Source organism: Oryctolagus cuniculus, chromosome 4 (assembly GCF_964237555.1).
Source record: "Oryctolagus cuniculus chromosome 4, mOryCun1.1, whole genome shotgun sequence".
Lineage (NCBI taxonomy): Eukaryota > Metazoa > Chordata > Mammalia > Lagomorpha > Leporidae > Oryctolagus > Oryctolagus cuniculus.
This window is the reverse complement of record NC_091435.1, coordinates 143,209,913-143,234,834: the sequence shown is the minus strand read 5'-3', so window position 1 is coordinate 143,234,834 and position 24,922 is coordinate 143,209,913. Positions and strand designations below refer to the sequence as shown.

Here is a 24,922-nt window from a genome sequence, read left to right as displayed (position 1 = left end):
CTAAGTACTTGGGCCATATTCTGCTGCCTTCCCAGGAGGACTGGCAGGGAGCTGGATTGGAAGCAGAGCAGTTGGTACTTGAACTAGCACTCATATGGGACTGCAACTTAACAGCTTAACCCACTGTGCCACAACACTGACCCCTGGAGTCTATTTTCTACCCCTTGAATCTGGGCTGGTCTTTGTTCTTCCTTTGGCTCATAGAATACATCAGAAGGAATGTTATGCCAGTTCAGAGACCAGGTCTCAAGAAGCCTTGATCACTTCCCCTCTTCATCAGTGCACTCCTGTTGCCATGTGGCCAAGACCAGGCAGGAACGGTAGATGATGGTGGACACATGGCTCCGTCATCACCGAGCCCATAGCCACCAAACTTCCGGAAGTAGGCACTTAACTGAATTGTATTTCATAGCAGACACATGAGGAAGCCCAGTCAATTAACAAAACTACATAGTTGTCCAAGCACAAAAGTATTAAAAGGTTATTTAAAATTTAAAATTTTAAATTTTAAATTTTAGGATGTGTTTGTTACATAGCAAAAAGGAACTGACAAATACATAAACATAAAGATGGACTAGAGCAAGGAAGAAGAGGAGCCTGCCCCTGTATATTGTGGTAGGGTAAGAATTTACTCTGCGGCCAACTGGACACTTTTGGAAGAGTCACATTAGTGCTCATGAGAAATAACTGCCTGTGACTTGAGGACCTGAGGGGGAGTCACATGAAGTCAGCTGCAGGGGCCTTCATTGTGGCATAGCAGGCAAAGCGGAGATGCTGGCATCCCATATGGGTGCTGGTTTGTGTCCCAGCTGCTCCACTTCCCATCCAGCTCCCTGCTAATGGCTTGGGAAACCAGTGGAAGATGGCCCAAGTATTTGGGCCCCTGCCGTCCACATAAGAGACCTGGAAGAAGCTCCTGGCTCCTGGCTTCAGCCTGGCCCAGCCCTAGATGTTGCAGCCATCTGACGAGAGAACCAGCGGATAGAATATCCATCAGTCTCTGTGTAACTCTTTCGAAAAATAAATATATCTTGGGCCGGCACTATAGTGCAGCAGGTAAACCCACTGCCTGCAGTGCCGGCATCCCATATGAGCACCAGTTCAAGTCCCAGCTGTTCCACTTCCAATCCAGCTCTCTGTTATGGCCTGGAAAAGCAGAAGATGACCCAAGTCCTTGGGCTCCCGCACCATGTAGGAGATCTGGAAGAAACTCCTGGCTCCTGGCTCTGGATCGCTGCAGCTCCAGCCATTGTGGCTCACTGGAGAGTGAACCAACAGATGGAAGACCTCTCTCTCTCTCTGCTTCTCCTCTCTCTGTGTAACTCTGACTTTCAAATAAATAAATAAATCTTTTTTTAAAAAAATAAGGTATCTGAGACAAGACCATATTCTCATAACTTTAAAAAGATAAAAATAAATGTATCTTTAAAAGAGTCAGCTGGACAGTGTATTACCTATAAAATGTATGGTACAATACCAAGGTTCCTAGTGGGTGAAAAGGGAATAACTAAACACACACATATAATACACACTTACAAGCATTCCGTGAAGGGAGAAACAAGAGGCAGATTCAGTTTGCCAAGGGATACCATTGCTAAATTATACCAGCAACAGTTTAAAACAAAAAAATTCTACCCTCTCTCTGTTCTCACCTATTACCTACCCTTTACCACCAATCCTGGAGAAATCAAACGTAGCAGAGGACTAACAGCAAAGGTAAAGAGAACGGATTACAACCCCTTGCCCTACTTCTTATCTGAAGAAGTACAACATCAAACATGAGACAGAAGAGTCATAAGGTAAAAGTTTGCTGCCAGTGCAGACCCTGGGAGGCAGTGGTATGGCTCAAATAACTGGGTTCCTCCCACCCGCACTGCAGATCTGGCTGAATTCTTGGCTCTCAGCTTTGAACCAGTCCCAGACCTGGTAAAGGGCATTTGGGGAATAGACTAGCAAACGGCAGTACACCCATGTACTCTCTCCTCACCCGTATCTCCTCTCTGCCTCTCAAATAATTTTAATTCTATAAGAAAACTTACTTTGATACTGAACACATACAGAATTTTTTCTTGTCATTATAAACTAAACATGGGTAACTATTTACATAGTACTACTTGTGTTAGATATAAGTAATTAGAGATTATTTCAAGTGTAAAGGAGTACACATGTAGGTTATATGCAAACATGAGCACCATTTTATATAAAGGATTTGAGCATCCATAGATTTTGGGGGTGGAATTGTACCAGGATTTCTTACCAACCTATCACTTACTATTCTGCAACTGAAGCCAGGGCTCATTCACTGTCAATACCTGAAAGTATCTTTGGTCAATCAGGGCCTTTTGCCGGTTATCTTTGCTGGGATCATCCTTCTCTGTATCTTCAGTCTTTTTAGGATGGATAAGCTCCTGTAACCTAAAGAGGAGAAAAATCAATACAAAATGTTTCCACAGGTATTACAGTAAACTGACAAGGCAAGTCGATGATCTAGCTACCCTCCTAATAGTCTCACATCATGTTACTTATAAGTGTGCACCCATGTACACAGCCATCACACAGCTTTAAAATTTTCTGAGTCATATTGTTACTGTAAAATAAGACGATCCTCAAAATAGACTACGGATTAGAAGGAATCCCTGAAAACAGAAGGAAAAAACTGAAGAAAGCTCTAACCTCCCTCCCCAACACCCACAGGAACCAGCATAGGGAAGAATGAGTGAAGGATGGAAGCAACTTGCACTCTGAGGCGCTCCAAGCTGAGAGGCCATATGTGCAGGGAGCAAGAAGCATGGGTAAGGCAACTGGTCTGGGCACTGGGGCAGAATCATTAGATGGTCTGGTCTCTCTTCGTACTCCCACCTGTGCGAAAGAATAGACAACAGTGACACCTGGACAGTCAAAGAGGTCCTGGAGTTCCAAGAGACTGCTGTCTCAAGCACTGCTAGAACTCTAAAGAAAGGAATCTCTTTGCCCTGAAACATAACTATGTATGAGTGTAAGTATATCCACCTAATAGCGAGCCTTGCCCTTTTCCAATTCTGTAAAAACAGGCTTGGTAAACAATTCCCTTTCCTCCCTCTTCCATATCTTTGAAAACAGATTTATATCAAACCTGTTTCAGATTAACCCTTTTCAATTTGAGTATGCCATCCACTTCTTGCTGGGACTCCAACCCATTCAACTGATTCCACAATTCATTAAAGAGCTCTGATGAGCTGTTAGCAAAATAAAATGGCAAATGTCTGTCATGTTGCTTGCCTGCTGAAGAATAACCAATGGCTTCCCACTGCTTTGTGAACTAAATGTAATCTCCTTGGGCTAGCATCCAAGCTGTTAGTCCTAACCCAATGTGTGTGTGTGTGTGTTTTGAGTGGCAGAGATATAGAACTATAGACAAAGAACTTCAATGTGCTAGTCCATTCCCCAAATACCTGTAAAGGCTGGCAGCTAGGAGCACAATCCAGGTCTCCCATGTGCGTGGAAGAAAGCCAATTAATTGAGCCAGCACTGTTGCTTCCCAGGGTCTACACTGGTGGGAACCTGGAGTCCCCCTGACTTCTGTGATCATGACATATAATTACTTCTTCCAGTGACATGCATTTCCTTTGATTTTCACTCAGTTGCTATTCTCTGCTCCCTGGTGAATATGTCCCAAATCAAGCAGAATTAGCTCTAAGTAAACAACCTCCTTCCTCTAGTAGGTGCCAAGATCTCACAATTCATTTACTCTTGACTTCCCAGCAATTTACCTCACTCACATACTTTGCAGTTCTGTCAAAAGGCAGTGCCATGAATGTAAGAGGGGTTTTCAAAAAGTTTATGGAAAATATTATGAAAACATGGGATTTCAAGAAGTTTTGCACTAAAATAAACTTATCTTTTAATTCGATTTCTCCATGAACTTTTTGAAGTACTCTCATAATCTAGAATATATAAGGCCATAGAAAAGCTAATATTGGTCTCCATGAGGGAGTACAAGTAAACAGATTTATTTGAACTTAAACATCAGTTAACTTTTTACTCAGATGAAACCATTCAATTTATCAATGAATTGTCTGTTAATCTGGTTAATACTATACTATGGATACAAACCATTTTGGCTGCCTGTGCATTAACCTAGTTCTATAATTGGATAAATGATTACAGTCTCTGGAAAATGAAATCTGATTCTCATAACCAGATGAATAGATATCCTGAATAAGTAAAATTTATTGGAAATTGGATGGTGATAACTAATATCTGAGAGATTTCTCTATGCAGGAACTCTAAGCACTTTACTTGTACTTGAACTGTTCAACAATGCATTGGTTAGGGGCCCTGATCCCCACACAGCTGAAAGTCAGCATATACTTTTGACTCCCCAAAACTTTACCGATAGCCTACTGCTGACCAGAAGGCTCACCAATAACATAAAGCCAATTAACACATATTTGTAGATGTATTATTTTACAGTGAAAATATGCAAGAAAGAACCACCAGAGATCCCTCTTTACTACAGTGTGTCATTTACTGAGATGACCTGCTCACGTGCAGATGGTTAGGTCACAAGCCTGTACTTGCAATGCCAGAGTTCACTGCAGCAGCAATGGGAGGTGGCTAGGGAATTATGGTAGTACAGCATGAAGTACAGTAATTTTGTGAATTATGATTTGTTTTTATGCCTGCATTTCTTCAGACTGTCAATGGTGAAAGACAATTTGTGTGGTCTTCTGTTCATGTGTAAGTTTTGATAAATTTTAATTTTATATAATAGATGTGTATATATTTCATGGTAGAAGATGATAGAATATTACCTATGTATGTTATGGATTCATGACATATTTAACTTTACTAATGTTTAATATTTCTAGGTTATGAGGTTCATCTGCATGTTTTCAAACTGTTGCAAATCTCCCTAAAACAAAAGCTGCTTAAGTGAATCCCCATAGTTCAAGATCAATTGTATTAATTTAATCCCATTGTTTTTTTAAATTCACAGAAGGGTTAGTAAGAACTGGGGACTCAAGGCAAACTGACCTTTGGTTCACCAGAGTAAACATGTGCCACAACACAATACTCTTGAAAAACTCCGTATTTTACAAAATCATGAGTGAAAATAACAGGGCTCAAGAGAAAAGCAGTGTTAGAAACCAAACTACTTAAAGCTGATGTAACTTTGGAACCACAGAACTAACAAAAATGATAATTGGTACCTTAGGAGGTGAGTGAGATAGAGCAAGCATGCGGGAGCTTTCCTCGGGGGATATTACAAATGCACAGAGAACAAAATGTCGGCTTGAGGATGCCCAGACAACAAAGCCTGAAGTGGAGCCCTGGACCAAGAGAAGCTGAGGTTAAAATCGGCAAGAGAGGAAGTATAACTTGCCTACAGGCTAGAGTCAGGGAGGAGGCCTAGGGTCCAGCTACTCATTTTAAATTTTCTGAAAGCAGAGCCGAAAAGCCATTTGTCTACAGCAAACCTTTTCCTGTTCCTGAAGACTAACACTTCTACTGCTATTCCAGTGTCTAGTGTCTAAGAGAAAAAACAGACAATGCAACTTTGTTGTATCGCTAACCACTCCCTCGGTTTCATTTGCATATGGCTTCAGTATTTTAGAAATCTGTGTTGTAGCAGACCAGGACACACTCAAGAAATATGCCAGAGTTGTTTTACAGTCTATGAAGCAGGTGCACATGACTGAAGTGCATAAAAATCCCCTAAGAGTGGCTAAGGGGCACCTTGCATGCTTAGCAGAGAATCACTCCATATAGCCAGCAGCAGCAGTTGTGTTTCTGAGGATTCTGAAAACCAAAACACTGTACCTCCAATTTAAAGGAGGCTGTGTTACCTCCTGTTCTGTATAGCCACCTCCATAAGAGAAGTCTCCATGTACGGACACTTTACAGCTTTTAACTGCATGCTGTTGACGTCTTTCCATGATCTCATATGGGGCTATCTAGTGGAGAGAGATCCATGGTAGAGATGAGGATCAAAATGAAAAGTGGAATACTTTTTTTTTTTTTTAATTATGGGGTTAGAGTTTGGTCTACTTGTTAAATATGCTGGTTGGAACACCTGGGTTCAAGTTCCAGTTTCCTGCTGATGCAGGCCCTGGGAGGTAGTTGGTGAAGGCTCTAATAGTTGGGTCCCTGCCACCCATGTAAGAGACAGATTGAGTGCCCAGCTCCTGCCTGGCCCTGCCCTAGCTGTTGTGGGCATTTGGGGTATGAACCAGCAAATGGAAGCTCTGTCTCTCTCTCAATAAATAAACATTATGCTATATTAGATATACTGAAGCAAAACAAAGGTGTGTAAGTGTGAACCTCTCAAAGTTATATTATTGAGACCTTTTCCATACATTCCTAGGATTTTTAAGATGGTTAGTAATGAAAAAGGTAGTTTATTTCAACCTAGCATCACTTGCAAACCCTGAAGGCAACTGCTGCTCTAGGTGAGGTGTTCCGCTGCAGCTCCAAACGCTGCGTACTATCTTTCAGACTCAGCCATAGGCAAACAGAAGGGCTTGGCCTGGTAGGCCTCATGAGGGAAAGTTGCCCTTCCCACACTGAACATGGTGCACAGCCTAAGCATTGCAATCTCTAGGAGTTTTGTCAGGGACTAAACCCCCACAAGACTGGCCTTGCTCACGTTTTGTGTTCCTTGCTCAGTAATGTATATTCAGGGCCCCCTTACAAGGTGGTAGGGGAAAGGGGAGTGGAGGCATTTTTCAAGGGTCTCTGGCCAAGATTTCCTTATTTATTGGTGGGGGAACTAAAATAATTTTCTCTACTCTGACAGTACTTTCCCACTCCTTCCTCCTATAAAACAGGAGGCTTTTGTATAGGGCCCTTAGGCCGTGAGATGGTTGTACCCAGCCTTTCTGGGTGCATGTCAGCAGCTGGCCCTCATCTAGTATCATTCGACAGGGAAAATGGAACACTGGCTCCTGGTTTCAGCCTGGCTCAACCCTGGTGGTTGCAGCCACTTGGAATGAACCAGCGGATGGAAGACTCCCCCGCCCCTACCACGCTCTGCCTGTCTCCCTCCCTCTCTGTAGGTGACTTTGAAATAAATAAATCTTCAAGAAGTAATAACAATGATAAGTCACCCTAAAGACCACAGTCTAAAAGAACAAATACCTAGTCCATTCTCACTACACATGGCAACTAGGTTTTTAGTCTCCATGTACGGTGAACTAGTGAACAGTGAAATTCAGGGTCAGCTTCCTGCAAGCCTCTAAGCCAAATTTTCCTTAACTGATCAACATATAACCTTACTCTGGGTATGTGTTTTAAAATACACTGCTGATTCATTAACACTGAGCTCATGGCCTGCAGCACTCTAACTCACACCTGAACAAGGCTATCTAACACATTTTTCCCCATAAGGTACATGGCAGTCTTTGTGCATGCAGGAACACTAGACAGCGTCCCAGGATTATACCTGAGGATCATTTCAGAGAAGTTACTGACAAAAAGCATAAAAATGCAAAACAAATAGCCCTGGAGATTATGGAAGAGATATTTGTTTACAGTACAAGAGCACAAATAAGGGAGCAAAGTGTAAATAATATTGTTCAACAGTTGAGAATGTGTTGGGTGACTCCAATTTTTGAGTATGTCCGTTAAATAGACATGAGTATTGATTCCAGGATCAGTAATAAATTTTAGCAGGTAGGAAAATTCACAAATAAACAATCTGACTAATGAGGGCTGGCCATGTATCTTTATGAGTGTGTTAAGTACATACATGTATATGTTTGTATCTTTAACATACTTGCTCTGGAGTCATTGTATTTCATTCTCACCTGACTTTTTATCTACCCACATCCTCCTCCTCTCAGGTGCTTCTCTCCCAGTTTCATCTCAGTTAATGGCACCAACAACTACTTAATTATCTAGGTCTAAACTCAGAAGATGCTTGATTCTTCTTTCCCCTTAACTTTTTTTTTTTTTTGACAGGCAGAGTTAGACAGTGAGAGAGAGACACACAGAGAGAAAGATCTTCCTTCTGTTGGTTCACCCCCCAAATGGCCGCCATGGCCGGTGCGCTGCACCAATCCGAAGCCAGGAGCCAGGTGCTTCCTCCTGGTCTTCCATGTGGGTGCAGGGCCCAAGGACCTGGACCATCCTCCACTGCCTTCCCAGGCCACAGCAGAGAGCTGGCTGGAAGAGGAGAAACCGGGACAGACCCGGGGCCCCAACCAGGACTAGAACCTGGTGTGCTGGCGCCGCAGGTGGAGGATTAGCTTAGTGAGCCACGGTGCCGGCCTCCCCTTAACTCTCTATGTCCAATCCATCACAAAGTCCTATCTGATTTACAAACTCCAACCTACCCCAATTCTAAAACCTCCAACACTGCCACCTTTGTGTTACCACTACCTCAACCAAACTCATATGATATTCTCCCACTATTTTATGTACAATATTTATATTGAAAATGTCATTTTTTTTTTTTATTTTTTTTTATTTTTGACAGGCAGAGTGGACAGTGAGAGAGAGACAGAGAGAGAAAGGTCTTCCTTTGCCGTTGGTTCACCCTCCAATGGCCGCCGCTGCAGCCGGCGCACCGCGCTGATCCGATGGCAGGAGCCAGGATCCAGGTGCTTTTCCTGGTCTCCCATGGGGTGCAGGGCCCAAGCACCTGGGCCATCCTCCACTGCACTCCCTGGCCATAGCAGAGAGCTGGCCTGGAAGAGGGGCAACCGGGACAGAATCCGGTGCCCCGACCGGGACTAGAACCCGGTGTGCCGGCGCCGCAAGGTGGAGGAATAGCCTATTGAGCCACGGCGCCGGCTCGAAAATGTCATTTATTTTTTTCAATATTCTTCCTTCACATTATCTCTATGAGAGGAGGGACCTTTTATATTTGGTTTTACCACTGAAACTCTACTGCCTAGAATACCAGATAGTAGGAATTACTATAGGTAACCAAAATATCAAAGAGTAGTAGAAAGGGAATTATCAGTCAACGAATGAATGAATCCTTTCTAAACTCTCCACTTCTTAGTTTTCCTTCATCTTCACTTAATGCAATCTGTAATCCCTAGATACCTATAATACTTGCCTTTCACCCTAATTAGTATTGGAATAGGAAGGGGAAAAGTTGTCAACGAAAATGGAATCAACATATGTTAATACAACTGACTTAGAACACATTAATTCATAGTTCAAAATTTTATAACTTTTTTTTTGACAGGCAGAGTTAGACAGTGAGAGAGAGACACACAGAGAGAAAGGTCCTCCTTCCGTTGGTTCACTCCCGAAATGGCCGCTATGGCCAGTTGTGCTGCGCCGATCCGAAGCCAGGAGCCAGGTGCCTCCTCTTGGTCTCCCATGCAGGTGTAGGGGCCCAAGCACCTGTGCCATCCTCCACTGGCTTCCCAGGCCACAGCAGAGAGCTGGACTGGAAGAGGAGCAACCGGGACAGAATCCGGCACCCCAACTGGGACCAGAACCCGGGGTGCTGGCACCGCAGGTGAAGGATTAGCCAAGTGAGCCGTGGTGCCGGCCAATTCTTAAAATCTTTCATCCCAATGCTCCCCAAACTACTTTATCAAATCCCATTCCCTTGAATCAGAGAGTACCCAAAGATAATTGTAAAAAATACCATCACTGTTTGAGACCGACTTTTTGAAACATCTCTGAGCACTTGCTTTTCAAGGCCAGGAACAGTACAAGTGGTAGACATGAATGGCTCACTGCATTGCATCCGGTACTTTTACTTTTTAAGTGTAATGAGGCTCATTTTATAGTTTTCATATCATAACTACCAAAAGCAAAAAACTCCTAAAATACTAAAATCAAAAATCTATGGCTTGTCACATCTAATTTCATTGAGTCTCTTACAATTTTCCCATTACTTCCAAAGACAATTTTCTATTTAAAATCTGTCTTTGGGGCTGGTGCTGTGGCGTAGCAGGTAGAGCCACTGCCTGTGACATCACCATCCCATATGGGTGTCAGTTCAAGTACCGGCTGTTTCACTTCAAATCTGGCTTCCTGCTAATGTGCCCTGGAAGGCAGCTAAAGATTGCCCAAGTGCTTGCATCCCTGCACGCAAATGGAGACCTGGAAGAGGCTCCTGGCTCCAGCCATTTGGGGAATGAAACAGTGGATGGAAAACACCCCCACCACCACCACCACTTTGCCTTTCAAATTAATAAAATATTATCTTTTTAAAAAAGCAAACAAAATCTTTGCTCTTCATTACATTAGGCAGTTACCCCATTCTTGTTGCCACTTAAGTCACTATAAAGCCAAATCCAACACTGGAAATTGCTTTTAACCTATGGAACCCAAAACAACCTCTTTTCAAGGTCTTGTTCCCCCTCATCCTGGTAATTCTAAACCAAGGCCACAATAATGTGGCATGAGATAAGCTGACACATAAAAAAAAATAACAAAATGCAACATCCTAACAATTGGTAAAATATAATTACTTGATGTTTTTCTTAAGGGCTTTTTCCAGTTTCTTCACTTGTTGTTTATATAGTTGTAATTCTTGCTGTGTGGGCCTGTAAAAAACAAGTCATGTTGAAAGGTATTAAATTTATTGAATAAAATTATAAAAGTAAGAGGATACCCTGTTACTTGTCATAAATAAGCTTAAAATTCTGAAAAAGGGCCGGCGCCACGGCTCACTTGGCTAATCCTCCGCCTAGGGCACCGGCACACTGGGTTCTAGTCCCGTTCAGGGTGCCAGATTCTGTCCCGGTTGCTTCTCTTCCAGTCCAGGTCTCTGCTGTGGCCTGAGAAGGCAGTGCAGGATGGCCCAAGTGCTTGGGCCCTGTACCCCATGGGAGACCAGGAGAAGCACCTGGCTCCTGGCTTCGGATCAGTGTGGTGCGCCGGCTGCAGCGGCCATTGGGGGGTGAACCAACGGAAAAGGAAGACCTTTCTCTGTCTCTCTCACTGTCCACTCTGCCCATCAAAAAAAAAAAAAAAAAAAAAAAAAAAAAAAAATTCTGAAAAAGGATAAGTCTTTAAAAAAAATGAGGGTGGAGCTGGTGTTGTGGTATAACTGCCACTGCCTACAAGGCTGGCATCCCATATGGGTGCCAATTTGAGTCCCAGCTGCTCCATTCCCATCCAGTTCCCTGCTAATGCACCCAGGAAAGCAGCGGCAGGTGGCCCAAGTACTTGGGCCCCTGCACCAATGTGGGAGACCTGGATCAAGCTCCTGGCTTTGGCCTGGCCCAGCCCAGGACATTGTGGCCACTTGGGAAGTGGACCAGTGGATGGAAAATCTGTCTCTCCCTCTCTGTAACTTCAAAAATAAATTTTTTGTTAAAAATTTGAAAAGGGGCCAGTGTTGTGAAACAATGGATTCAGCAGCCACTTAAATACCAGCATCCCATATGGGCACTGGTTTAAGTCTCAGCTGTTTCACTTACAGTCCAGCTCCCTGCTAATGGCCTGGGAAAGCAGCAGAAGATGGCTCAGGCGCTTGGGCCCCTGCACCCACGTGGGAGACCTGGATGGAGTTCCAGGCTCCTGGCTTCAGCCTGGCCCAGCCGTGGTCATTGCAGCCATTTGGGGAGTGAATCAGCAGATGGAAGATCTCCCCCTCACTCTGCCTTTCAAATAAAACATAAATCTTTTAAAAAAATATTGCTGAAAACACATCATGATTGCTAATAAGGTATTTACTGGCCATTGGATTTCTGTGCAATTCCTTATTCAAAACCTTTTATTTGGCATGGGTGCTGTGATACAGTGGGTTAAGTCGCCACTTGGAACGCCCACATCCCAATATACATCGGAGTCCTGGCTTCTCCATACTTCTTATTCAGCTTTCTGCTAATACACCTTGGAGACAACGGATGATGCCTAAACACTTGGGTTCCTGCCACCTACGTGGACTACTGAGCTCTGGTTCCTAACTTCAGCCAGGCCTAGCCCCAGCTGTTGTGGGCATTTAGGGAGTGAACCAGCAGATGTAACATATCCCTCAGTCTCTACCTCTCTGTCACTCTTTTCAAATAATAATCTTTAAAAATCCTTTTACTATTTTTATTATTTTTATAGTGAAATACTTGAAATATACAGCTAAGAATAGAGAATAGTATTACAAATACTATAACAAATCTAAGTTTACCAAGTTTGAATGTTAACAGATTTGTTTTAAATCTTTAAAACATACCACACTTAAAGATATCCTATATCTCTCATTAAATGTCATTCCTGTCCTTCACATACCATCACTAACTACTGTCCTGAACTCCTTGTTCCTTATTTTCAAGCATGATTTTTACTACATTATAACCACAAATGTATGTATTATTGTATAGCAGATTTTCAAGCTTTATATAAATGGTTTATGCTATAGATATCAGGCCCCTCTCCATTAAAGTATAAGCAATGTGAGACCAGGAATTTGTTTTGGTCATTTTTTTTTTTTTTTTTGACAGAGTTAGTGAGAGACAGAGCAAAGTCATCCTTTTCCATTGGTTCACCCCACAAATGGCTGCTATAGCCGGCACACTGCACCGATCTGAAGCCAGGAGCCAGGTGCTTCCTCCTGGTCTCCCATGTGGGTGCAGGGCCCAAGCACTTGGGCCAGCTTCCACTGCCCTCCTGGGCCACAGCAGAGAGCTAGACTGGAAGAGGAGCAACCGGGACAGAATCTGGCACCCCAACTGGGACTAGAACCTGGGGTGGCAGTGCCGCAGGCAGAGGATTAGCCATGTGAACCACGGCGCCGGCCTTGGTCATTGTTTTATCCCAGACCTTGGGACAGACTAACTTAAAATAGGCATTCAACAAGTGTTTGTTGAATGCAAGAAATCTTCACAATATTCATTTTATATCATTGACTTATCAGCATGGAGATGTCACCTCTTTGTAGCTACGATACCTTTCTCTTGTGTGCCATTACAAACTGTTCACTTTTCTTTTCATTCCCACCACCCAGGAATAAGAAAAAAATAACAAGACATCCTAAAATAATTTTAGAATGAGAGGCATGTTGGTATAGGACTGAATCTTACAGTAAAAATGCGTTGTACCTTTCAAAATCACTAAGATTAAATTGCAAATGTTTTCACCATAAAAAATAAGATTTTTGAAGTGTTTAATATGCTAATTATACCACATTGTATTCATAAATCACACATCACTTTGTACTCCATAAATATCAGAGTACTTTAAAAAGCTCATAGAGAAAAAACTATAAAAGCAAGGTTTATTTTGGTGCAAAAAATGAAATTCTTGTGTTTTTCATGACTTTTTGAAGATCCTACAGATTCCACTATAATTTGCCTGTCTATAATTACAAATTCTCTTTAAATTATGCTGGAAGGCAAATAGTGGTAAATTTAACATGGCACCATTCACATATAAAATGCAGGAAATACTAACTCATAAATAAAGACAGAAAGCAGATAAATAGTAGCCTGAGGCAAAACATGAGGAAGGAATTACAAAAGAGAAAATAAAGTCTTCAAGGTAATTATCTTGATTGTAATTACTTCATATATCAAAATTTTAAGTATGTGCAATCATCATACATATCTCAATAAATCTATGTTTACAAGAAAAATACTCAAAGTGCTGATCCTGGTTGATTTTTCAATGTGGATTTCTGTCTTTCATTTTCCTTGCCTACCTATGTCCTGTCATCATTTATCATGAGACACTATTGACTAAAATGAGTCTAAGAGTTAATCTAGTTTTAGATTAAAGGGGCTAGAATGGTTCAGTACATGTTCCAAATTAGAGTTAAGTGTTTAATTTCAAAGGATAAAGAAAAATTACTTATGTTCCTCTTACCTGGATTCCAGATCTTTCTGGAGGTTTAGCTTTTCACTTAAAAGGGCATCAATCTTTGATTTTGATTCCTTGAGTTGATTCTGTAAGGACTAACACATTTTATAGAAAAATAATGAACATTTCTAGATTATTTTACTTTACAAAAGTATGTGTCAGCTTCATAGCCCCTTACCATTAGAAGGCCTTTATAAGTTGGTGAGGCGTTCAGGCTTCTGTATTCTTTCTCTTCTTCTGATCGACTTTCATCAACTTTATATTGCCTATAGAAATATACATGTAGTGTCCTTCTTATGAAAAACATACATTTGCGGAGAAAGAAAATCAGGTAACCAAAACTAAACCAATCTAATAAGTGTCAACGGCCTAAACCTGAATAAAATTAATCTAAGCTTTGGCTTGGCACAGCTTCGACCACTACACCCATTTGGGCAGTGAACTAGTGAATAGAAGATAGATTCATTCTCTCTCTGCCTCTGCCTCTCTTTCACATAAAATTTTAAAAAAAGCGATTCCTCTCCCCTATGTCTTTCATTTCTCATTCCCAGATTTTCGCTACAAAATCATGACAGCTAAATTCAATACCATCACCATAATGACCTTCAGTCGCAGAAGCCTAACTTGCAAAGCTCCAGAAACATCTCACATGCTAGTTCATACAAAGAAATCTATGCTTCATTTCTGACATCTTCATCTCATATAAATCTACACAGTAATTAGGATGCACTTGGTAGGCAGATTCTATGTACTCTGTGGACATACTCAGTAACTATACTGTGTCTAGATAACATCAGTGGAACAAGTTACAATACTTCAACAAAATAACAAGAAATACTATTTCCACTGTGACTAATACTTTGGTGATTGTTAAATATATATATATATATATATATATATATATATTTTTTTTTTTTTTTTTGACAGGCAGAGTGGACAGTGAGAGAGAGAGAGAGACAGAGAGATAGGTCTTCCTTTTCCACTGGTTCACCCCCCAATGGCCACTGCAGCTGGTGCACCACGCTGATCTGAAGCCAGGAGCCAGGTGCTTCTCCTGGTCTCCCATGCGGGTGCAGGGCCCAAGCATTTGGGCCATCCTCCACTGCACTCCCGGGCCACAGCAGAGAGCTGGACTGGAAGAGGGGCAACCAGGACAGAATCCGGCGCCTGACTGGGACTAGAACCTAGTGTGCCGGCGCCGCAGGCGGGGGATTAGCCTATTGAGCCATGGCGCTGGCCTAAATATATATATTTTTTAAACAATTATAATACATTTTAATTTAAATGGCAAAATATAATCTTCAAGACCTTTATAAAGAAGGTCATACGGAAAATTAAGATTTTCTTATTATACTTAAAATTTCAGAAGGTTATTGAAAATTTTGGGGATGATTTATTACTAGAAAGTAACTTCAAAAACTGTAACACAGGACTGGGACAGACATCTGGTACAACAGTTAAAACACTGCACGGGATGCCCACATCCCATATCAGGATACATAAGTTCCAGTCTCAGCTCCTCTGCCTCCAACCCAGCTTTCTGTTAACAGGAACTCTGGAGTAGCAGATGATGGCTCAAATACCTGGGTGTCTGTCCATCTAGGAGACCCAGGTTAAGTTCTCAGCTTTTGGCTTCAGCTTGGAACAGCTGCAGCTGTTGTAGACATTTTTGGAAATAAACTAGCAGATCAAAGACATCTTTCTCTTTCAAATAAATAATTTTTTAAATTAAAAGTTATTCATACCTTTGTGTATAGATTTTTCTAATTTTAGATTCATAATAATCAATTAGGCAAAGCAACCTACAAAACAGAAGATATAATGAATTATTTTCAAAATGTATTATACCATCTACTATTCTCTCTACATAATTTAAAATTACAGGGGTAAAAGTAAATATAACTTATCTAGCAGGCTTTACAAATTTTAAGTTCCTCTTGCAAGAAGTAAATATTATACTGTCATATTTGTTATACATTATACTCAACATTTTAAGTGTGTATTCTACTTGTCCTAATAATTGTATCTCTAGTGATCTCCCATAAAAATATTTGTCCAGGCCGGCGCCGTGGCTCAATAGGCTAATCCTCCACCCAGCGGCGCCGGCACACCAGGTTCTAGTCCCGGTCGGGGCGCCGGATTCTGTCCTGGTTGCCCCTCTTCCAGGCCAGCTCTCTGCTGTGGCCAGGGAGTGCAGTGGAGGATGGCCCAAGTACTTGGGCCCTGCACCCCATGGGAGACCAGGATAAGTACCTGGCTCCTGCCATCGGATCAGCGCGGTGCGCAGCCGCGGTGCGCAGCCGCAGTGCGCCGGCTGCGGCGGCCATTGGAGGGTGAACCAACGGCAAAAGGAAGACCTTTCTCTCTGTCTCTCTCTCTCACTGTCCACTCTGCCTGTCAAAAAAAAAGAAAAATTTGTCCAAGGATGCAATATGAACAGAGCTGTTCACTGCACCATTCACTAACTACTCTTCAAAACACATCCATACTAAGGAAAAATGCATATTACAAGAAATACTGTAAATTTGCACACAATAAGGACTGAGAGAAAATTAATGTTGTATAACCTAATGTATATTACCTAAAAAATAAAAATTATATGTGAACATATATGTACTGAAACAGGACTCCATAGGTTCTTAACCAGGGGGAAATATTGTAAGCTCGGGGCCACGTGGTGGGACAGTGCTGGTTCTCACACTGCCTACACCGGGGAGGGGGTGGAATGCTAAGTTTGTCAGTGAACAGGATATCACTACACAGTGAAGAACCTTCCCACCCAGCATGTCCACTCCAGCTGAGAGACACCAGGACAGGCACACAATCACAATCCTGACATTCTCTGGGATGCGGGAATTAGCAGGGGCAGGCAGGTCTGTGACATTTTACTTCATACTCTTTAATATTGCTTGAGGTTTTATAAGGATGTTTTACTTTTGTAATTAAAAAAAAAAAAACAACACTTTCATACTTTTTTAAAGGGATAATTTATGTGGTTTCCTTTCCCTTTTCCAGACCCAATTCAGCTAACTAAGCTCTTAATATCACAATTTTCTGGATTACTCTCTCCTTGCCCCATCTAAACATATATCGATTTGCACACCATCCTGAAAAGACACTTTAATCTTATTTATTCCCTACACAAACCTTCTCACCGCACACTTCCCCCTTATGCTTCCATTCCATTTCCAATCTCATCATTCTTGGCAAATTTTATTCACTCTGAGTAAATGTTACCAGCTACCTCTCAACTTTTTTTCCTTTTTAAAATTTATTTGAAAGGCAAAGTTAGAGAAAAAGACCTTCCATCTGCTGGTTCACTCCCCAAATGGCAGCAATAACCAGGGCAGTTCCAGGCTGAAGCCAGGAGCCATGAACTTCTTCCAGGTTGCCCATGTGGATGCAGGGGCCTAAGGACTTGGGCCATGCTTAGCTGCTTCCCCAAGTGTATAAGTAGGGAGCTGGAGAGAAGTGGAGCAGCCAGGACTCGAGCCAGTATCTATATGGGGTGCTGATGCTGCAGGTTGTGGCTTAACACACTGTGCCACAGCACTGGCCCCATACCACTAATAAACTTTTAGGGCAGACTTATCTATCAACTGAATATTCTGAGCAGTTAAGATAGCAGGAAAGTAAACAAGTAAACTGATGAGCAGCATTTAACAATTTGGACCACCTGCTCCTTGAAACACACTTGGATCTTGGCTATCATGATACTCAAACACTCAAACAACTCTTCTTTCCCTCTAGGAAATTTGGAGGTCCTCTGGAGTTGGCCCTTCCAACCTGACATCTCTACAAAACTGACTCAGGGGGCCAAAGCACATGACCATTTATGAATTCATTATCTTCCTTCCCCATTATCTCAAACCTAGCTTGAAAAATTAGTTCTTTTATTACCTTCCTTTCAATATCTACAGCTAATCAGTCTGGATAACCCCTGTCCATCTCTGCATTCTCTCTCCTTTCTTGTAGTCTTATTCAGGCCTTTGTTGTCTATCACTTAGACTATTATAATCCATTAATAGCTTGATTTTCTGTCCCTGGGTTTAATTTCCTTGCTTAGAAGTCCTGAAGTATTTTGCTTGCTACGTAAAAAGTCAAACCCAAACTCTTCAGCCAGGAGTTTAATCCCCTGAATTTCAGCAGACCTTTCCTAGTGTCTACTAAGATTCTTGCCATCATGTCAAATATAGCTCCAGAAGTTGTGGACTATCTGCCATTTCCAAATACACTCAGTTTTCCTGCTACCATATTCCTGCAACAGAAAATCCTTTCTCTCATCTTTCCCTTTTAAAATTCTTTGGGGGAGGCATTTACCCTAATAGTTAAGATGACAGTTAAGATACCCATATTCCATTTCACAGTGCCTAGATTCAAGTTCTGGCTCCTCTCTCAATTCCACCTTCCTGACAGTACACATCCCGAGAGGCAAGATACGTTGGCTCAAGTAGCTGGGTTCCTGCCACCCAGACAGAAGTCTCAGAATGAGTTCATGGCTCCTGGTTTTGGCATAGCCTAGTCCTAACTATGTTGGGCATTCAGGAAATGAACTAGTAGGTGGATGATCTGTTTGTCTCAGACTTTCAAATAAGTAAAAATAAATTCTTAAAAGATTTACGAAGAAATTTAAATTTCATTCGACAGGTTTATTGTGAGTAGTTTTGGTATTATTGTTTTGAAAAATTTAATGTAGGATAAAGCAAATAATCATTATTCTAAAAAATAATGGTTTTCTATGTAAAAAACACTGCAATGCTAACTTAAACTGTGAAAAAAATATTTTGGCCCCAAATTCTATCATTTCTAGTTTTTCCCCACTGAAAAGTCCTACAATCAATGACAACAATAAGCAACTCCAACACCTATACAGTGGTCTCAAGCCATTCCTCACTAAAAGGAATCAGTTCTTCTGATGCATGTCTCACTTGTGAATTACCAATTTAATTTAGTTAAATATTCAGTGTTATTTAGGAAATGTCTAATTCACTTCTCTAGGGCAAAAAGAAGTGTATGGGATGCGTTGAGAGGGGTGGCATAAGCAGAAGAGGGAGAAGGAGACTCCTGTAGTTTCTAAGACATATAACCAGTTCCAAGATAAAACTAGTTTAAAAAAGAAAAGCTGAATCTAGCAACATAGCAACATAAAGTAAACATTACTGTCTGTCCAAGATGGTATGAGGAACTCTCTTGCAGAGATAGGCAAACACTCTATTTTGAGTGAAAATGCGCTCTTCTTCCTCCTTTGTTAATCTATAGATATCCTTTTGCAAAGAAGCAATTGTCTCTTGTTGTTCCATTCGTTTTTTCTTATAATGCTGGCATTTTGCCTGTAAGAAGTTTTGTACATACACAATTATGATGTGAAGGACATGCTGCCCTAACAGTATTTTACACACAAGTATCTTCATAGTTTCTACTGAATTATTTCATGCAAGAACTTAGTATTAAGGCTGTTTTTAAATGGACACAAGCTACAGAAACACAAACCTGAAAAATATAAGTAAAAATAACAATGAAATGTGAAAACTATAGCTTATAATTTCATGCATCCATGATTTCAGAGTAGCAGACTTATCTCTAATACTAATGTAATTTTACATTTAGGTTTATTTGAAAACAATCAGGAAGGGACAATATAAGGATGTTAAAAAGAGACAAGAATTAAAATTAAGTTTCTTTAGTGATAACGCAGGACTGCAAACAGTGTAATCAATTTAGGTATTCAGGCATTATGGGACATTGTAAACTCAAGTCAGGTCATAACCAAGAAGTCATCTTCAGGACAGAATCAGGGGCAGATGTTTGGTCCAGCGGTTAAGTCGCTGGCTGCCGATGCCTGCATCCCACACTGGAGTGCCTCACTTTGAGTTATGGCTCCAGCTCCTGATTCCAGTATCCAGCTGACTTTACCTTTGGAGGCAGCGGATTATGGCTCAAGCAGTTGGCTCCCTACCACTTATGTGGGAGATCTGGATTGAGTTCCCAGCACCTAGATTCTGCCTGACTCAGCCCCAACTGTTGCGGTAATTTAAGGAGGGAACCAGTGAATGGGAACTGTCTGTCTCTGTTTTGGTAGGTGGATGTATTTGTATCTTAAATAATTAGTTTATATTTTGAGATTTATAAAGAAATGTATAAATTCTTCCTGTGTCTTCAAGATATCACTTGCCTGGTTTTCCCTTATTTTCTCAGTGTCCTTTGAAAGCTCATTAGCAAAAGCATTGTCACTTTTATTATTAACACACTTTTATGAAGCTCAGTGAGAAGACTTTTTTCCATCTGGCTTGCATACTTTCAAGACATGTCCCTCTCAGAGCCTCAGGGGGAAAAGGGTACCAAAAGCTTCTAGTACTATTCCATCTCCCACAAAACACACATTGTTACACCCAGAAGTGATCCTCATAGACCTCCCTAGAAGCCAGGCAGGGCCTGTGCAGTCACATGATGAGGATGCAAGTCCCACCTGCATCTAAAAGTTAACTGTGAAGTTAGAACTAATCACCGAATTCTGCACAGTTGCAGGATATAAGAGCAATCTACAAAAATCAATTTCAATTCATTCTATGAGGCTAACATTATCCTGGTATCAAAGCCAAAGACAATATAAGGAAAAAAAAACTATAGCCCAATATCTATTTTAAATAGATATTTATAATGCAAAACTCAAAACACTAGCAAACCCAATTCAATAGTATGTTAGAAAGATGATATACTATGACCAAGCGGGATTTATTCCTGACATGCTAGGATGGTTCAAACAAAAATCAAAGAATATATTTCACCATGTTGAAAGAACAGAGAAGGCCGGCGCCGCGGCTCACTAGGCTAATCCTCCGCCTAGCGGCGCCGGCACACCGGGTTCTAGTCCCAGTCGGGGCGCTGGATTCTGTCCCGGTTGCCCCTCTTCCAGGCCAGCTCTCTGCTGTGGCCAGGGAGTGCAGTGGAGGATGGCCCAAGTGCTTGGGCCCTGCACCCCATGGGAGACTAGGAAAAGCACCTGGTTCCTGGCTCCTGCCATTGGATCAGTGCGGTGTGCCGGCCGCAGCGCGCCGACCGCGGCGGCCATTGGAGAGTGAACCAACGGCAAAGGAAGACCTTTCTCTCTGTCTCTCTCTCTCACTGTCCACTCTGCCTGTCAAAAAAAAAAGAAAAAAAGAAAGAAAGAACAGAGAGAACTAAGATGATCATCTCAATTTTCAGGAATCTAAAAACACCCTTGGGAGGAATACAGCCCCTAACTCTTTGGGTTTTCTTTTTCTCTTCTGGCATGTGCAGGGCTTCCCACTTCAAAGAGAACTTTAATTCCTTCATGTCAAATGCTATACTAGAACTTTAATTTCTTCAATTCCTTAATCTAAGATCTTGGTTTGACCTTTTCTGGTTCTATCCAAGACACTGGAAGCCAGGTTGCAATTCAGCTTACTCTGGAATAAGATGCTTTCATTTTATGTTTCAAATTAATCCTGTAAGTACTACTGTGCCCTGCATGCACAGGTAACATTAAGAAGACATCATAACTAGAGCCTAAAATCTAAGAACTTCCAATATCAGAATTATTAGATACAGGCTATTTTAAAAAATTCTACTTAAAAAGCAAAGTAGAATTCCGGTCTATAAATTATAGACTAGATAATTCACCCAATCCTCCTGCCAAGAAAAACTTTAAAAATATGGTCAAATTCTGCACTCTGGCCTCAGAATCAGCCCTAAAGGCATTCGGATCTGGCTGAAAAGCCCATGAGAGTATTTCAGGCATGGAAAGCCAAGACACTCTGGCAAAAGATCTCTGCGAGTGAGATCCCAGTGGAAAGAACAGGTCTTCAAAGAAGGAGGTACCTTTCTCTGAAGGGAGGAGAGAACCTCCACTTTGACTATGACCTTGTCTAAACAAGATAAGAGTCGGAGAACTCAGAGGGCTTCCATAGCCTTGGAAACTCATGACTGGAGCATAGGGAGACTACTGAGGCCATAGACAGGAGTGTCAATTGGTAAAGTCAACAACAGGAGTCACTGTGCACTTACTCCTCATGTAGGATCTCTGTCCTTAATGTGCTGTGTATTGAGATTTAATGCTATAACGAGTACTCAAACAATATATTTCACTTTGTGTTTCTATGGGGGTGCAAACTGTTGAAATCTTTACTTAATGTATACTAAACTGATCCTCTGTAAAAAAAAAAAAAATTATCAACTCCCAACTTGACTCTCACTGGGATTAAACATGACAATAGGTCTGATCTGATTTCATCATCATTTAAAAAAAATCATCTATTATTTTTCACTTTATGTTTCTGTGTGGGAGCAAACTGTTGAAATCCTTACTTAATGTATACTAAGCTGATCTTCTGTATATTAAGATAATCGAAAATGAATCTTGATGTGAATGGAAGGGGAGAGGGAGTGGGAAAGGGGAGGGTTGTGGGTGGGAGGGACGTTATGGGGGGAAGCCATTGTAATCCATAAATCGTACTTTGGAAATTTATATTATCATTAAATAAAAGTTAAAAAAAATATGGTCAAATTCATCATAAATAAAGAGTGTCAATTGTTAAAGCAACAACAGGAGTCACTATGCACTGGCTTCCCATGTAGTACCTCTTGTCCTCAATGTGATGTACTATGAGAATTAATGGTAAAACTAGTCTTCAAACAGTACTTTATACTTTGTGTGTCTGTGTGGGTGCAAACTGTTGAAATCTTAGTAAAGAGTTGCTCTTCTGTATATAAAGATAATTAAAAATGAATCTTAATGAAGAATGGGATGGGAGAGGGAGTAGGAGATGAGATGGTTTGTGTGTGGGAAGGTGGTTATGAGGGGAAGAACTGCTATAATCTGAAAGTTGTATTTTGAAATTTATATTTGTTAAATAAAAGTTTTCTATAAAAAATGGTCAAATTTTAAAAAAGTAAAAGGTACTAAAAAGGCAGTGAAAAAGGAGGCCATGATCTTGGAGAAAAAAGAAACCTAAAAGGACTGAGTATAGTTTTTGGAGTTATATTTCCCCATGGGTGTTTTCAGATACCTGAAGCAATATCACAGAAGCTAAGAAAATTAACATTTTTATTCTATTCTTGCTTTGTGTGCCCGTGCCTGTTTTAGTCTGGCAAGACTATGGAAACACAAATTAGACACCAAATAAAGACCCTGGGAAACCTCCCACTACACCCTAAGAGTGAAAGTGAACTAGAAATTGATCAGCTATCTTTGAGACTGAAGCTCAGCTTCAAATCTTCATCTGACACCAGATCAAGATGACCCCAGGTTACTCCTGTACCTGGATGTCTACCACAAGCACATATGGTTATCTTTAGGGTCTAGGCCTCATGGTTACAATTGTGCCCATACAGAGCCGGCGCCGTGGCTCAATAGGCTAATCCTCCACCTTGCGGCGCCGGCACACCGGGTTCTAGTCCCGGTCGGGGCGCCGGATTCTGTCCCGGTTGCCCCTCTTCCAGGCCAGCCCTCTGCTATGGCCAGGGAGTGCAGTGGAGGATGGCCCAGGTGCTTGGGCCCTGCACCCCATGGGAGACCAGGAAAAAGCACCTGGATCCTGGCTCCTGCCATCGGATCAGCGCGGTGCGCCGGCTGCAGCGGCGGCCATTGGAGGGTGAACCAACGGCAAAGGAAGACCTTTCTCTCTCTGTCTCTCTCTCTGTCCACTCTACCTATCAAAAATAAAAACAATTGTGCCCATACAGAGTTCAGCACTTAATAAAAAATAACCAGGCACACCAGAATAGAAACCTAAAGAAACAATAGACTATAAAAATGGATCCAAGGAGAACCAGATAATCAAATTATCAGACAGAATTATTTAAATGGAAGTGAGTTCACATAAAGTAAAATTAACCATTTTGCAGGGAACAATTCAATGGAGTCTAGTACATTCACGATGCTTGCAACCACCATCTCTATTTCTGTATCAGATATATATTTTATATATAATACATATATTTTAAAATAGATTCAATGTTTACTTACACAAAACAGAAAAACAGAAAATTCAGTGAAAGAACAGAAATTCTAAAACTAAAAAATATAATAATTATGAAAATATCCATAACAAATAAGCAAGATAAAAGATCAACAAAGAAAACCATGAAAGACATAGGAGAATATATGATAAATGCCAACAGAATTGGAGTCCTGAGAAGAATGGGCAGAAATAACATCAAGACATAATGGTTAAGAATTTGCCAAACTGATGAAAGACATCAAGCCACCAATTCGAGAAGTGCTACAAAGTCCAAGGAAGATAAGTCAAAACAAAAATCACCTATGCACAAAGTAAAACTACTTCAAAATAAAAACAAGGAGAAAATACTAAAAGCAGCCAGAGAGAAAGCAGATTGCCTTCAAAGAGTTAACTAATTGACAACAGAATTCTCAGTAGAAACAATGGAATCTGATCATTTCAAATGCTCAAAGTAACTACCAACTTAAAACTCTATACCTAGTGAAAACACTCATCAAAATGAAGGTGTCCCATACCAAATTAAAAAAAAAATTAACTAGAACTCTCGTACTCAGGAAGTAACGCTAAATGGTACAGCCACTTTGGAAAGCTTTGGCAATGTCTTTAATAAAATAACATACAGGGTGGGCATTTGTGGCAGCGGCTAAGATGCCTCTTGGGATGCCTGCATTTGAGTCCCTGATCCTGATTCTAGCTTCCTACGGACACATACTCTAGGAGGCACTGGTGACGGTTCTGGTAGCTGGATCCCTGCCACCCATGAGGGAGACTTGTGTTGAATTCCAGGCTCCTGGCTTTGGCGTGGCCCAGCCCTGGCTATTGAAGGCATGTGGGGAGATAAACCAGCAGATAGAAAATCTGTATATTTCTGACTCTGTCCCTCAGAAAACAAAAATCTGAAAAAAAAAAAAAAAAAAAAAAAAAAAAAAAAAACACCTGAATTTTTAAAATTAACATATGATTAAGTGGTTCCAGTTCTACCTATCCACCCAAGAGAAATGAAAGCTCATGTCTACCCAAATACTTGAACAATAGCTGTTTACAAGAGCTCTATTTGTGATAACCATCAACTGAGAACAACTCAAATATTCATCAACAGGTAGATGAACTATAGTAGATCCATAGGATGAAATACTTCTGAGCAAAAAGGACTAAGCAGTTGACACAGAGCCAAACGAATGAATCTCAAAATAATG

At 41.2% G+C, this 24,922-nt stretch overlaps 1 protein-coding gene across 6 annotated transcripts in view; it reads right to left on the bottom strand.

Annotated features, from left to right (window-relative positions):
* CEP70 (centrosomal protein 70) overlaps positions 1-24,922 on the bottom strand; it is a 61,457-nt gene that overhangs the window by 14,527 nt on the left and 22,008 nt on the right. For 4 of the 6 annotated variants that reach the window (XR_011388194.1, XM_070072763.1, XM_070072764.1 and 1 more), the window contains exons 7-12: positions 18,907-19,076; positions 15,492-15,548; positions 13,925-14,012; positions 13,753-13,841; positions 10,422-10,496; positions 2,313-2,415 (exon numbers count right to left, since the gene is read on the bottom strand). Coding sequence is in view for 5 of the 6 variants with exons in the window: in XM_070072763.1 (XP_069928864.1) it covers positions 2,313-2,415; positions 10,422-10,496; positions 13,753-13,841; positions 13,925-14,012; positions 15,492-15,548; positions 18,907-19,076 (582 nt within the window). In the remaining variant the exon portion in view is untranslated. Of the gene's footprint in view, positions 1-2,312; positions 2,416-10,421; positions 10,497-13,752; positions 13,842-13,924; positions 14,013-15,491; positions 15,549-18,906; positions 19,077-24,438; positions 24,623-24,922 lie in introns of all 6 variants that reach the window. The other 2 variants (XM_070072767.1, XM_070072766.1) reach the window with 1 other exon arrangement.